A 15,084-nucleotide genomic window follows, 5' to 3' on the forward strand; every position below is an offset into this window, starting at 1 on the left:
GCCATTTTTGTGACCCCTGGCTCCTATCACCACCACTGTAAAGACATCGGAGTCTCTTTCTCTGCAGCGGACCATTTCACATCAGATCCGCTCTGAGTGACTTTGTAAACAATGTAAAACCCCCTTTAAGTTTTTCACAGACTTTAGAAGCTCTGTCTCATGTCTCGTTTCTTCCCTACCCGTATTCCGACAAGCCCCGCCCTCCTCCGGAATCGTCTGTCTGCCTGTGAGCGCTACTACCCAATCGTGGCGCAGGAGGGCGGGGCTTGTCGGAATACGGGTGGGAAAAGCGCTCATTTCTTGCATAGATCTTCCGGGACTCCTGTTTTGGTGTTCTTTCTGTGTCTTACTGTATTTTGAATACTTTGCCAGGTTTGCAGCGTTTGTGAGCGCCAGTGGGACCTCGCAGCAGCTTTTAGACGATTTCTCAGACGAACAAGCTCTTCTGAGCGGCTTTAGTCCGCAGCTGCGTCGTTCGGGACTGAAACTTGGCCTAATTAACTTAGCGGAAGAGTTCAGATCAGAAGCGTAGTCAGGCTGGCTGTGCGGCTTCGGGGGCTGACGGGATGGCAGCGGTTGAAGTAACAGAGGGGTCAGTGAAGGTGGGCATGTGCGGGCAGCCCCTGTTTTACCGACAGGCTCTCCCTCCCTCCGGAGAGGCGAGGCTCTGCGTTCTGCTGCTGCACGGCATCCGGTTCTCCTCGGAGAACTGGCTCCAGATCGGGACCCTCGGAGCGCTGGCCGCGGCCGGCTTCCGCGCTGTGGCTCTAGACTTACCAGGTAACGCTGGACGAAGGGCCCATATCTACGGGGCCCCGCCGATGACATCCCGTATAAATAAAAATGATGTGTGGCCACGACTTAGTAAAGCCTTACTAAGTCATGGCCACGCATTAGGATCTCGTTCCCACACATTAGTAACACGTGGCCACTATTTATAGGCGGTGTCACCAGCGGGGCTCCATTTTATCCCTCACTCCGCCCACCCCGCCGAGGTCTTCCACGGCTACTGCTGCTTTCAAGTGGTCTAGGGTTTTAAATTGGTTATGGACGATGACGTCATGCACATCCAGACATCCCATGCCTAATTAAGTTGTGTCCACAACTTAATTATCTTGTCCCCATGCCTTACTAAGTTGTGGCTATGCGTTAGGATTATAAGGTTGGGGCCACAACTTAGTAAGGCATGGGAACTAGATAATTGGAACTTTTATTCTAATATTTTCTGTTCTCTTAAGATACGATGAGATGAGATAATCCTTTATTAGTCCCACAACACTGAAATTAATTAACAAGAAGAGAATTAACATGCAAGTAATTAAGCACTTTTACAGTTTGTTACTTGTTACTATATAGATAATATATATAATACTGAATGTAAAAAATAAGATAAAACATATAAAACTCTATCCTTCACAAAAAGTTAATAATATCAAGAATTATAAAAAAATAAAAAATCTAAGATGTTTACACTGTAAGGATATTTTGCCCAAAAGTCACATGGAATATAACACGAGGTACTGGTTTATATGACACATGGGATGGTGAGGAGTTAACAGTGTGACCATTATAAATAGAAAGCTAAAACATATTTACACCTTAGAGATATTAAAAAAATGGAGTGTCTTTAGAAAGTCCAGTAAAAGAACTGACGCCGTACGAGTCTGAGCGAACGGGGAAAGAGTGTACTAGATTCTCCCAACAATCAAACCTGGGGGGCAGTCATGGGCTGGAGGGAACCAGCCTTGTGACCAGAAGGTCGCTGGTTCGATCCCCAGAGCCGACAGCACATGACTGAGGTGTCCTTGAGCAAGACACCTAACCCCCAACTGCTCCCCGGGCGCTTTGGATTGGGCTGCCCACCACTCTGGGCAGGTGTGCTCACTGCCCCTTAGTGTGGGTGTGCTCACTAGAGTGTATGTGGTGATTCACTGCATGGATGAGTTAAATGCGGAGGTGAAATTTCCCCGTTGTGGGACTAATAAAGGTCACTTAAACACGAGTATGGCCATCCAAACATTTCTGTCCGTTGCTGTTAGTTTGGTCAATGTGCTCTGGCCTCTACAGTCTTAGCATTTACTTCAGTCATAAGCGTCTGACGTCTAACACCTAATGTCTTTTTGTGAGTTAAGTGCCCTGTAAGAGTCACTGAGCTCTTACACAGCCATTTTTCTACGTCTGGGGTGGCAGACGAAACAGTATACAAATAAAGAAGGTAGCTAGGTTTCAGCCTGAGGTCAGTGAAATGTGTTTAGAACATTACACATTATACATTTTGTATATACAAACCTGACCTGATTTGTCAAAGTGAATGTGAATCTAAGGGGGAACTGAGTCGGATACAACACTGGCATTAATTGTGTTGAACAGCTGTAGCTACAGGCTTGTAACTACAAAAGCACGTTAGCCTGTGCGCATTAGTCTCAGTCGAGAAATCTGGTTTTGAGAGGCAACACGGAACTGGAGTAATGGTTTATTTAAAATGCATTTTGGGCCAAAACCTTATAATAAAACTACCACAAAACACTGTCTGGGGTGTCAGGCAATGCATTTATAACCATTTTGTGCAAAAGCTTAACAGGATTTAGGTTTTAGAGCCATTAAATATGTTTTATTTACATCTAGAATACTGAAGATTAAGGAATTTAGCCAAATCGGTGGAGTTCTCCTTTAAAGAACGCTGACCAACTAGGCCTCTATGAGAAATGCTGCGTAATTGATAGCACTTTTTAGATGTGGACATGGTTACTGGTAAAGAGAGTACACCCCTCATTTCTTCTGTTCCTCCAGGTCTCGGTCAGTCTAAAGCCGCAGAGGCTCCTGCTCCGGTGGGTGAGCTGGCCCCTGGTGAGTTTTTGATGCAGGTGTGCGAGGGGCTGCAGACAGGGCCGGTGGTGGTGATCAGCCCCTCTCTCAGTGGCATGTACTCCCTGCCTTTCCTTTTCCAGCACACCCAGCAGGTGAAGGCCTACATTCCTGTAGCGCCCATCTGCACGGATAAGTTCACGGCAGAGCAGTACAGCGGCGTACAGGTGAGCGCATGCGAGGTGTTTCATTTGACTTTATAGTTAAGTCAGGGTTGTTTTTCAAGGGCCAGATCAGACCATGTCAAAATAACTGAAGGCCAAAATATTATTCACAAAAATGTTAATTTTCAGTTTTCAGTATATGAATTTCAACCATAGAGAGCAGAGGTCACCAATAGGCGGACTGCGGTCCGAGTCTGGACCCAGACGCTGTCCTGTGTGGACATGGACCTATAACCGCTAAACTATGGAGAATTATTTAATTTCATTATTTTAATAGCTGTAGCTTTTCTAATCATTATGGTTTTTTTTCTTAGGACCTTCCTCATGAACACATTTGAGAAAAAGCTTGGTGAATATTGGTGAATGAGGCCCAGTGTTTTTTGCCTACTGCTAGTGCTAACATACAGATAGCACACTGTCTTAGATATGTGAGAAAGTTATATGTAAAATTATTTACACAGCCAGTACACAGATATAAAAGTTATATAAATAACTACAAGTTATAAAAATAACTACATTGTGATTTTATGACAGTTTGGCTAATCAGTCCCGCGTTAAATCCGTGTGATAGCTGGAGTGCAGTGAGACTGAGGAGCCAAACCTGTGTTCTTCCAACTGTAATCTTATTATGTTTTACTGCATGTTTGTTTGTCTGAAGTTATTCGAATGTTATGTTGTGTTTTACTGGCACAAACACGCTCAGATAGTTTTGCCTGAGACCTTTGCCCTGTACTGCATTTGTGGAGTAAAAGTTTAAAGCTTATGTTTCTCCACAGGTTCCGACTCTTATTGTATATGGAGATCAGGACACTCAGGTGGGTGAAGTGTCTCTACGTAACCTGAGTCACCTGCCCAATCAAAAAGTGGTGGTAATGAAGGGGGCGGGGCATCCCTGTTACCTTGACGACCCGGGAACTTGGCATAAATCCATCCTTGATTTCTTGCAAACCTTATTGTAGGTTAATGATCAGCATGTCACTGTAGCTCGCTGAGCCGCAGAGAATTACATCAGATTTCTACTGTCACGCTAAATCATAGTATAAGGGAACTTTTTACGACGGAATGAAGGTCTTTGACTTTAATCTCTGTGAAGCCTAATGTAAATATGGTAATACAATACACACCACATCGGTAACGCTGAACCTTACCTTAACACAACATTACAACATAACATTTTATTAGTGTTGAATAGTTTGAACACTAGCAGACAAGATGCAGTGTGTACTGTGCATTTATGATGCTCCACTAATGATCTCAAACTTGATGCTGCGTGAACTGAAATGGGCCTTCCGGCCTAAAACTACAGATGACTATGCTCATCACTTTGACAGAATTCATGATTTTATATCATTTTCATATTTTTTTTACTGGGTTATTCTACAGACACATCCCCTTTAGTAGCGTTTATAGATATATTACACTTGAAAAACATGTTAGAGTTCATTTTTTGCATTTTCCAATAAAACAATATGTTGTTTTAACACTCACACCTTACTGATCCACCAATTTAACAATATTGGTTTTTAAATCAATCATAGATTTCAAGCACCACAGAAGTGCTTGTCCCCACAGCCATGTGTAAAGGCTGAGGCCATATTTTGAAGAAAAAGACATTTTTCTGCAAATTTAACTACAGCAAGGTATACATGACTACAAATTTATGAATTATAAATTAAAACAATTTCTGAATAAATATTAGAAGATATATGATGAAAGTTGTGGTTCCCCAGGAGTCGTGTCACTGGCATAGCAGCAAAATTACATATTTTGGTGGACATTCCATGATTTGTTTGATGGTCTGTAGCAGCCCTTTTGTAAAAAGCATGTCTCTGGTGTCACCTGTCTTATGTGTAACACCAGTGTGGATTGGTAACACCAGTGACACCTATGGAGTGTAGAATGACCCTACTACAGTACTCAGCTTGCATTATACAAGTATATCCTACATCCATTGGTAATCGCTGTGGTGTCAGCCAGTCGTGACTGCTAGCCTAGCCACTGATCCAGAGGCCAATAAATACAACCAAACTAGCATTAATGCAGCTCTGCCTCAAAATGGTGAGGAAAATAGCCCAAACTGGATGCTAGAAACAAGTTGTTGACCCTTTTAACCAGAAAAAAAGCCAGCTTTGCTAACTGTAGTTGTCAGAGTTTATCCTTTTTATATGACCAGTCATTTCCATTGTTGTAGTAATCCATTCTCTCCTTTGTAATGATGATTTGAAGACATCAGCTGTATGGCTTCTATATGATTTCAGCTTCCTAGCAGTAACATTAGCCATCTGCCTTCCTTCTGCACTCGCCAGTTAGTGAAAAAAACCCAAAGCAGTTGTAGTTTTTCACGTTTTTCCGTTTCTCCCACCTCCAAGACCGTCTATAAAGCAGGAAATCTCACTCGAGAGACTATTGTGCCGCTTCTGTAGGTGGCAATAGACCAAGGCTTGGCAACATGCGGTTCCGGAGCATGCGGCTCTTTTACTGCTCTGTTGCGGCTCCACAGCAGTTATACATACCAAACGCTGGAGGTAATGTAGAACTACTAATTTACCCTTTAACCCTGAAGCTTAGCGCGCAGACTGCTGGTCGCCATAGCAATGCAGACAAGCCTAGGTAGTAGCTAATAAAAAGGCAAAGAGAAAGATTTAAGGTCAACACTGATAATTTGGAGACGAACTGATTTCGCATTTATAGGCAATCAGCTGGTTTCCTGATATGTTTAATCTGCAACGAGAAACTGTGAAACACTAAAAAGTTGCAAAGCTGTGTTCAGGTTCTCACTCGCCAGCTTCTTGTTGCAGTTTTCCCGTTCCACCTTAAATGGTGCAGCAGTTACTTTCTGGCACCGCAGGCACCATTTAAGGTGGAACAGGAAAATTTGAACAAGAATGAATGAATGAATGAGAAGCGACTTCATTCCACGTTTGCAGAAGAGTTTCCTGCCGGAGATGCGAGAAAAGGAGCTACAGCTGAGCTAAAGCTTAAAGCAGAGGGAAACAAGTCTGTGTTTTCATTTAAATCTCAGCCTATGTTAGGACATTAGCACACACTGAAACATATTGACAGCCAAGCTGCTAAAATGGGCATAAAACCATTTTATTTTTGTTGACGGGACAAAAGGGGCTCCTAGAAATATTTGGACTGCCGACCGCTGCAATAGACTTTACACTTGATATAGCGATGCGTACGTTTCTCATTTTGGCCGGAGTGTCCTATTGAGAGATTTTTCGTCAGTTCATTATTGAAGCTTTCAATAAAATATTAACCAGTATTCATTCATCTGATTAAAAGATATGACGTATGATGTGAATCAAAGCAGACTGAATGTAAATCAGTGATACTGTCTGTATTAGTACAAGCTGGATTTCACAGTCAAAAAATAAACACGACACACTGGACTGAAGTGAAAAATATGAACATTATTTAATAACTGATTCTCTGTAATAAACAATTTGAAAATATTTTACAAGGAGTCACAGACACAATATTTTACAAATGTTTGTTTTTTTTTGTTTACTGTACAAAAGAATGGAGCAACATAGACCCAGTGTCCAAAGAACCGGAGCGTTTCGCTCCCCACACACGAGCCAACAAACAAACGAAATAAACTCTCACTTTGATATCAGACCTCAGACTCATGATGATTATCAGCAGTACTGTAATCCTATTTTTTAAGTCGGTAATGTTATTTTTTTTAAAACCTCACTTAATGTTAAATTCAGTTTCACCTTTTTACGGATTTCTTTTCATTTTTTATTATTTTATCACACATTTGTCACGGAGCACCAGACTAAGGACTACAGAATCACATACACACACGTCTCTCCCATGGAAACGCACCTATTCCGCTGTTGCTAAGGAAGGGGAAAGGCCCCGCTTCCCAAACTACGTCCTCCTTTTATCTCGTCTTTATTTTTTTTTTTTTAAATACAACTTTTTTGACGAAAAGGAAAAATTTCTGAACCACTGAAATAACAAGGACCTCTGATCCAGTGTTACTTGGAATTGTGACAAAGACAGACACACTCATGTTTTAAGCTCAGTGTCTTGCCAAAATGCGTTACCGTCGCTCAAGCAGTTCTTAAGGCTGCCCTGCGCTCATTTTTCCAATGTTAGGACGACTTAACATTCTCTTTTCGGAAAAGAAATTGAGAGGCAAATGTTGTCCGAAGCTGAAGTTGGCTTCTTATTTTCCATTCCACCTTAAGCAATGCAGCAGATACATTCTGACACTTCTTATTCAAATTTTCTGGTCCACCTTAAATGTTGCAGCAGTTAGAATGTAACTGCTGCGTCAGTTAAGGTGGAACAGAACATTTGAAGAACGGACACGCTTCATATTTAGATTTTACACTTGACCTCCAATAATGCAGCATAGAATGTAACAGCTGCACCATTTAAGGTGGACTGGAAAATTTGAAGTGCCAGAATGTAACTGCTGCGCCATTTAAGGTGGACTGGAAAATTTGAAGTGCCAGAATGTAACTGCTGCGCCATTTAAGGAAAGCTGGAAAATTTGAATAAGAAGCGCTAGAAGGTAACTGTTGCACCATTTAAGGTGGACCAGAAAATTTGAATAAGAAGCGCTAGAAGGTAACTGTCGCACCATTTAAGGTGGACCAGAAAATTTGAATAAAAGTGCCAGAATGTAATTCCTGCATCATTTAAGGTGGACTGGAAAATTTGAAGTGCCAGAATATAACTGCTGCGCCATTTAAGGTGAGCTGGAAAATTTTAATAAGAAGTGCCAGAATGTAACTGTTGCACCATTTAAGGTGGAACGGAAAATTTGAATAAAAAGCGCCAGAACGTAACTGCTGCATCATTTAAGGTGGAACGGAAAATTACAATAAGAGGCACCAAAATGTAACTGCTGCGCCATTTAAGGTGGAATAGAGAATTCATGTGAGAGGCACCAGAACATAACTGCTGCACCATTTAAGGTGGAACTGAAAATTCCAATAAGCTACGGCACAATGCAACTGCTCCACAATTTAGGATGGAACAGAAAATTTAATATGAGCTGCCGCCACATAACTGCTGCACTATTTAAGGTGGAATGGAAAATTCCAAAACAAAGCCAACTTCAACCTCATCAAAAGTTTTGGATGCGAGTTTCACAACTAGATAAATGATAAGGCATTGATTCTTTTACACTTGCCAGAGTTCTGCTTTCACTCCAAAGCAAATAAAAAAAAGCATGTAGTTCAACAGCAGAATGAGAGGAATGTGTTTGGTTAGGTAACAGATTTTGACATGACAGTTGGGCACTCACTATTCACACAGCAGGACACGTCTGTTTTCTGTACTCGGCTGATGGGATGGAAGCCAGAGTCTGTGTCCTTGGCTTACAGAGAGAAAAACATCTCTCGCTTGTGAATGTGTTAATGTATTTAAGTGGTGTGTTTGATGATGTTTAGGGGGGGGGGGCTTTTTTTTTTTTTTTTGAAAGGTGACTGGCATGTATGGAAGCCCATTTCTGCCCCCCAAGGCAGAGGAGAGAAAAAAATCATCAGCATCATCTGTTCTTCCCCTCCTTCAGTGTTTCTAGCAGTATGTGAACATATGACTCAAAGTGAGTATCTCAAAATAATGACTTATTTTCATAAAACTTATTTTGTCAACGCTTTGAATTGTTTTATTTCGATCTTGAAGATGATTATGTCCTCAAAATACTGAAATACTTTAACAGTGTCTCGGAAGAAGGGTCTGCTTTCTTAATCTTAACATCTCGAGATTGTGACGTATTACAGCTCATTACTTCGAGAAGCCGTGTCAAACTTTTGAGAAACTGAAACTTTTGGTGCCTCAAGTCAAACATTTGAGATCACAGGCCATTATTGTGACATAGAAAGTACAGAAGTCAGAATTTTGACATTGTAAATCAAATAAGTTCAGCACGAAAAGTCTAAATATCAAGAAAATGAGTCATTAATTTGAGGGCCCAAGTCATTATTTGTCAATATTCAAAAAAGTCATTATTTTGAAATTCTACCTCACATTTTTTCCTTCCTGCTGCTAAAGAACACAGGCAATTTTTTTCTCCTCCACCTGGCGGGAATCGACTTCCATAGACTTGCGTTGAGTAATGTGTGGTGCGAAAGGACAGCAGGTTATAATAGTACATTAACAGTATAAGTGCACTGTGGCTGTTAGGATATGGTACGTATTCATGCTCATGTCCCAGTGATAATGTACACCGCAGTGGATTATGTGTCAGCTGTGGCAGCCCCTACACCAAACATTCTCTTAGGTGGTGGAACTGATGGTGACATGATGCTAATGTTCCCAAAGAATGAGCCGGACTGTGGAGCAGGAAAAAACAGCTGAGAACTCTGTATGACAGCACGTAGCATTAGCATCAGTGATAAACATGCACAATGTTAACCTCAGAACGTACGCCATTGAGGGGACGATGTATTACATCACTTGTGAGACGTCGTGCTGCGTAAATGAAGAGCGGGTTATGTCCACGTTGTCCCTCAAGTGCGTACGTTCCACGGCCCACCCATGCAGGACACTGCTAAAACTCCTCAAATCACACACTTCTGTGTTCTTTAAGTGGAGGGTGTGATGGAAGACAAAGGAGGGAAGGGAAAGATAGGCCGGGCGAGGAAGCAGAACGATGAAAAGGAGGGAGAAAGGGGGAGCAATTACAGAGAAAAAGGGTGAGATGGAAGGTACAGTGTGACTGTTATGAAGCACAAAGGCAGACAAACACGTGTGAAACATTCTTCTCGCACCTGCAAAACGGGACACGTTACTCCGTCTTACTGACAATTACGATACAACCAGGATTTTTTTCTTCATTTTTTTTCCAACTTATTACAGCAAACTGTGCTGCATTGTAAGCAGACAATACATACAGTGCACACGCGCACACATACACACAAACAAAGAGCATTATGAACCTGAAAAACTCATTACAGAAGCTGTGATGGATGCTGGCAATGAAGAGCGGACGCTTCAGCCACTCTCAAGGTCATTATAACTCAAAAAAAGTCCGAAAATCTTAAACAGTCACAGCATTGTGAAGAGAGTTAAAGAGAAGACTCCACAGTGGATTAGATCACTTTCACCAGTGCGCAGTACAATATTGATTGCCTCTGTGGTGAGTCTATAGAAGTGGACACCAGACGGCGACCTTGATCATAAAGAAAGACTTTTACGTTCCTCACATAAGCTATAATCATTTGTAAAGATCTTGTGGAATTTACTGGAGGGGTAATGCAATGCCTGCATTCACCCAAGGTCCCCAGAACAACAGGCTGGAGGCTATGGCAAAAATATTCGAACTCAAAACCTTAATCCATCCTATCGGTCAGTCGCGTCTTTCTGTCAGCTAATCTAACTTTAGTCAGTCCAAAGGCTCAAAAATGATGCTGTAGCCCTAGAGGCCAAGTGGAGGCTTTTAAATAAATCTCTCTAAGGCCCAACAAAAGGCTCAGTGGTACCTTCACAAGAGTGGTGGATTTACTCAGTACTGATAGCTTAGTGGCTTTTCCAACGCAAAAGTGCATCAAGGCACAACAAACAGAGGGAAAAACAAGATAAGGGCCCTAATCTACACTACTTATGCCGTTTTTTACATATTTCATTATATCAACATAATGATGTATGGATATGTGAAAACTGACATTCACAACTAAACTTGTGTATAAATAAACAGTTGTTTACAAAAGTTTGAGTGCACAATTACATGTACAAGTGAGAATAAGCTCACGTCCTTTACAGAGAACACACACACTTCTGCATATTTTGATGCACAATTACTGTATTCGCTGACTTTAACATACTGGAACACATAAAATGTGTCCATGCAAAAGTTACATTGTATGTTTTGTTTTTACCCCAGTATGTTAACATACACTGAAACATGCCACATGCATGTTCTCTGTAGAGCACGTGTGTCAGGTTCCAGTCCTTGCGGGCCAAAGCACTGCAGACTTCAGCACCTGATTCAGCTCATCAGCTAATTAGCCTTCATGAACTGAATTCAGAGCGATAGTGGAGGGTTAACACTAATCTTCACAGCTCTTAGGCCTAGACGTTCCCCCGGTTTGACATGAATACTATAGAGGAACTTATTTTCACTTAGGAAATAAAATAAAATGAAAAAAACATGTAATTTGACCAGAGGTGTTCAAACTTTTGCATGCAACTGTATGTGCTCCAAATGACAGACAAGACTAACACTGAATGGCAAATAGATGATTTTCATCGCATTACTATTCACTGACTGATCATTAGCCAGATCGAGAAGTCGAGCATTAGGACATGATCAGTATGGTGGTGGCCTCCTTTTACCCGCAGGACAGAAGTATGGAGGATTCAGACTGGTGATGTCGGAGCCCAGGTGGGCCGTATTCCAATTCGTCTCTTAACGACGTGAACGTTAAAAAGACACCACCTAAACCTAAACTGAAGCTCTGTAAGACTGAAACCATTACAAGCTCATCTACCTACGCTGACCATTCAAACAGAAAGCATGTGCCTAATGAAGCCCTTATGACTGGTGAAAAGAAGAGCAAATGAGGCGAATTGAAATACAGGCCTGGTCTCTGCGAGTTCTTCCATTCTTCCTAACTGCACTTGCCGTTGTACTGTGCAAGTCGTTTTCTCCCCTTTTTTTTTCTCCTCGTCCTAATTTGGCTAGAAAAATAAGACCACGCAACAAGTCTATCTCATTTTGGCAAGAAGTAGATATAGTGCATAAATAAACAAATTATATTTTGTCATAAGTAACATCTATCATCTTCCCTCTCTGGGTTTATCCTAACATATGGAGGTATGCTTTAAATACTCACAGGTTGTTACTCATATTTTTTTTCAATAGCTGTTTAGAGTTCTGTGATTACTGGTTGCTAAAAAATGGCAGACGGTTCTGTAGCCCCACGTTAAATTAGGCAAGCGGCAGACCCTGAAACTTGAGTCACGGGCCTGTATGGGATGAAGATGAGGATGAGGAGGATGACTTGAGGCAGAGTCTGACAAAAACGTAACCCCCCCTGCGTCCGTAGCGGCAGGTCGCGCAGAGAGGGAACATTCCATTTTTTTCCACGTTGGTCCTAGACACTGGTCATTTCTCCCACCGCGGCTCCTGCACCGCTAGACGGCCAAATTTGTCATGGACTTCCTCAGCTTCTTCTTCCTCAAAGAAACTTCTAGCTCCTCCCACAAAAAAGCTGCTGATTGGCAGGAGACGATAAAAGTTCTGCAACGGTCACTAAGCAACAACCTGTGAAGCTAAGTGGATGAAGCAGTATGCCGGGCTTCCCTATTAAGGGCAGCAGGAAGTCCCTTTAATACCTATGACTAGAGCGAGGGGAGGTAAAGGAGAAATGCAGAATTACAGAGAGGAGGGGGAGAGAGGCAGAGGAGGAAGTTAAAGGGAGAAAGGCAAAACGTGGGGGCGGGCCACCAGAGAGAGGAGAGGGAGCTGGAGGAGGAGTAAAGTGTGGATGGACGGGCGGAAGGAGTGTCCTCGCCCGCAGTCTGTTGTGTTCTCCTGCAAAAGAGAAAGAGGGAAGATTTTTAGGGGTTTTACAATTCTGTAGCACTGATTATGGTGAAATATACAAGCGTTTACTTGTAACTTGTAAACTTAAAACTGTCATATGTAAGTTTTGGGGATTTGGAGACCCCTCTGGTGGACATGTGTAATTACATGGAACATGTGGAAGAACATTTTGTAATGCGACCGTTGTCGCATGCACTTACATCATACAGGCATGAGGGTGCCCCAGAATATATTTCTGTTCTTTTATTTTATAAATAACTGTCAGTCTTGAATTTTGTAAATTGAGATATGTTTACAAATAAAAAACAACAGAAATTGCAAAAGTTGTCGATCCTTATTCCTTCAGTTAACACAAGTTGGATTCAGGGGTGAAGAATTCAGTACACCTATAGCCTAAAATAGCTACCTGCAGTGCTCAAATACATAGTGAAGTTTTATTCATTTTGATAGTTTACAATAATCAAATTTCCTTCCAAACTACAGTGACAAGTCAGTGCAACCATAATGAAAACCTATATGCAGTTTGAGCAGGTTGAGATACATTTTGGGGATGAATTTAGCCACTGTAAGTTGCCAATCATGCAGCGGTGATCAAATCATCAAGTAAAAACACACACACACATGCATTTATTCATCTGGGTCGCGGGGGGAGCTGGACCCAGCAGTCATTGGGTGGAAGGCAGGAATAACTCTGGACAGGACATCAATCCATCGCAGGGCAGACAGACATATACATTCACACCCACACTCACACCTAGAGGTAATTCAGCATGTCCAATCCACCTGACTGTATGTCTTTGCACTGTGGGAGTAAACCCAAGAAGACACAGGGAGAACAAGCACTCCACACAGAAAGGACCCTGGTTGCCTGGCTGGGGAATCAAACCCAGACCTTTCTTACTGTGACACACTGAGCACTGAATCATACACCTGCTTAAAAGTATGCAAAGTGGGATGGGGCTGACATTTCATTTATCTTAATATCTTTGTTATTATTGTGATATGAAAAAAAGAAAAATGTCTGAATCTGTTGACTCACATTCTTTGAAGGTGAGGGAGGGGTGAACTGAGTGGAGGAGTAGTAGAGGGAGAAGGAGAGATGGACAGATACAGACAGATAGTGCACTTGGTTTTAGGAGTTTTGTGGAGTTTGGAGTTGCTATTTTTTATGGTACATAAAGGCAACATCAAAATTAGCCTAGGACTCACAAGTGTTAGAGGAAGCATTTCAGTGTGTACTGACTTACAGAGTCAGCAACGTTAGCCTTGTAGCTCCAGCGCTAAACTAATGAAGCAAAACCTGGACACCAAACATGTCTTGGATGATCAGCTGCCCCTGGATTAAGTGTTAATTTGTTAAATTAAGTTTTTGCAGATGCATTACTTTAAAGCAGCTGAGTCATCAGAAGGGGTGTCTGGTTATTTTGGGCACATAATATATTTTGCCAAGTGGAGTTACTGTGTTTGCGTGTGTTCATGTGCACGGATACATACTGCAGTGTTGTAATCGAAACAGGTGGAGGGTCCTTTTCTATACCGCGCTGGTGGCATGTCCAGACAGGGATCTTCTTGCTTGACTGATTGGAAGATGTTAAGGAATTTGACATTAAGCACCGTTCACACACATCTAAGCTCAGTTCAGTTTACTGGAGGTAAACCTGAGAAACTTTATACGAAACGAAAATTGAGGAAAAGTCAACCGAGTCACAAGGATACATTCTACTTCATCCTGAGACAGCTTCTCTATGTCGCAGGTGTTGCAGGGCAGCTTCTCAGCCACCACAAACAGCAAGTTGGTGTTATTTATTCTCTTTGCGTGGATCAACCTGTGGAACACAGGGTTTCTTATGATAAATAATTATTCACAGGGTCACTGCCCCCCCCCCACCATCATTACTTCATCATCTACAGGCTGGGGTTTTACAGTGCTGCATGTCATACCAAGCCAAATAAACTCAATAAATACAGCTGTATGGCAAAAGTTGTTTTGTTGATTTTCTGTGAAAACAAGTTAACCCCTTATTTGCCAGCGGGCCCAAAGCTTTATTACACAGTTCTATTAGTTAAGAATAGCTCAACCTGTCTGCTTTGAAGTCCCTGTAGAAGACCCCCCCGCCAAAGACTTGGTTTTTAAGTGGTCAAAACATCCTCTACAGAGAACGCACTTCTATACATTTTAATGCCAAATTACTGTTTATTTGCTAAATTCAACATGTTGGAAACAAAACTCATAAGAAATGTGGCCGCACTGTGAAATGTAGATTACACAGCATCTGAATGCGGTTTAACTGTTGAAAGGAAAATGAGGTCCAGGACTAGGCTTAACCCCTGCCTGTAAAACTGACTCTGAACATATGAACTTAACCCAGTCATAGTCAAACTTAAACAGGCCATAAATTAAAATGGTGAATATTCAGAATTATTTTGTGTTTCTGTTGCATTACATGATTCTCATTATTATAAATAGCCAGCACCAACAATATCAAAGGTAAATAAATGAGACATCATATTTAGTAACTGTTTGGAAACACAAAAAAC

General features: G+C 41.7%; 2 protein-coding genes across 3 annotated transcripts in view; one reads left to right on the top strand and one right to left on the bottom strand.

Annotated features, from left to right (window-relative positions):
- Positions 1-284: 284 nt before the first annotated feature.
- On the top strand, positions 285-4,744 carry abhd14b (abhydrolase domain containing 14B). The gene is made up of 3 exons (XM_017708411.2): positions 285-780; positions 2,791-3,032; positions 3,806-4,744. Exons 1-3 carry the CDS (start codon positions 567-569, stop codon positions 3,986-3,988), a joined length of 639 nt encoding a protein of 212 aa, XP_017563900.1. The 5' UTR covers positions 285-566; the 3' UTR covers positions 3,989-4,744.
- A 3,697-nt stretch (positions 4,745-8,441) lies between these two features.
- cacna2d2a (calcium channel, voltage-dependent, alpha 2/delta subunit 2a) overlaps positions 8,442-15,084 on the bottom strand; it is a 340,749-nt gene continuing 334,106 nt past the window's right edge. For both annotated transcript variants that reach the window (XM_017708409.2, XM_017708410.2), the window contains 3 exons: positions 14,263-14,372; positions 14,041-14,123; positions 8,442-12,534 (listed from right to left, as the gene is read on the bottom strand). In XM_017708409.2, coding sequence (XP_017563898.1) covers positions 12,412-12,534; positions 14,041-14,123; positions 14,263-14,372 — 316 coding nt within the window. In that variant the 3' untranslated portion in view covers positions 8,442-12,411. The remainder of the gene's footprint in view (positions 12,535-14,040; positions 14,124-14,262; positions 14,373-15,084) is intronic.

The sequence above is a fragment of the Pygocentrus nattereri genome, chromosome 26 (genome assembly GCF_015220715.1).
Source record: "Pygocentrus nattereri isolate fPygNat1 chromosome 26, fPygNat1.pri, whole genome shotgun sequence".
NCBI classification, from domain to species: Eukaryota; Metazoa; Chordata; class Actinopteri; order Characiformes; family Serrasalmidae; genus Pygocentrus; species Pygocentrus nattereri.

Bases quoted from the DNA above. Each gene is read 5' to 3' on its own strand.
- abhd14b (XM_017708411.2), top strand. From the start codon at position 567: ATGGCAGCGGTTGAAGTAACAGAGGGGTCAGTGAAGGTGGGCATGTGC. The intron at 781-2,790 runs GTAACGCTGGAC...CTGTTCCTCCAG, and splicing joins TGTGGCTCTAGACTTACCAG to GTCTCGGTCAGTCTAAAGCC. The intron at 3,033-3,805 runs GTGAGCGCATGC...GTTTCTCCACAG, and splicing joins AGCAGTACAGCGGCGTACAG to GTTCCGACTCTTATTGTATA.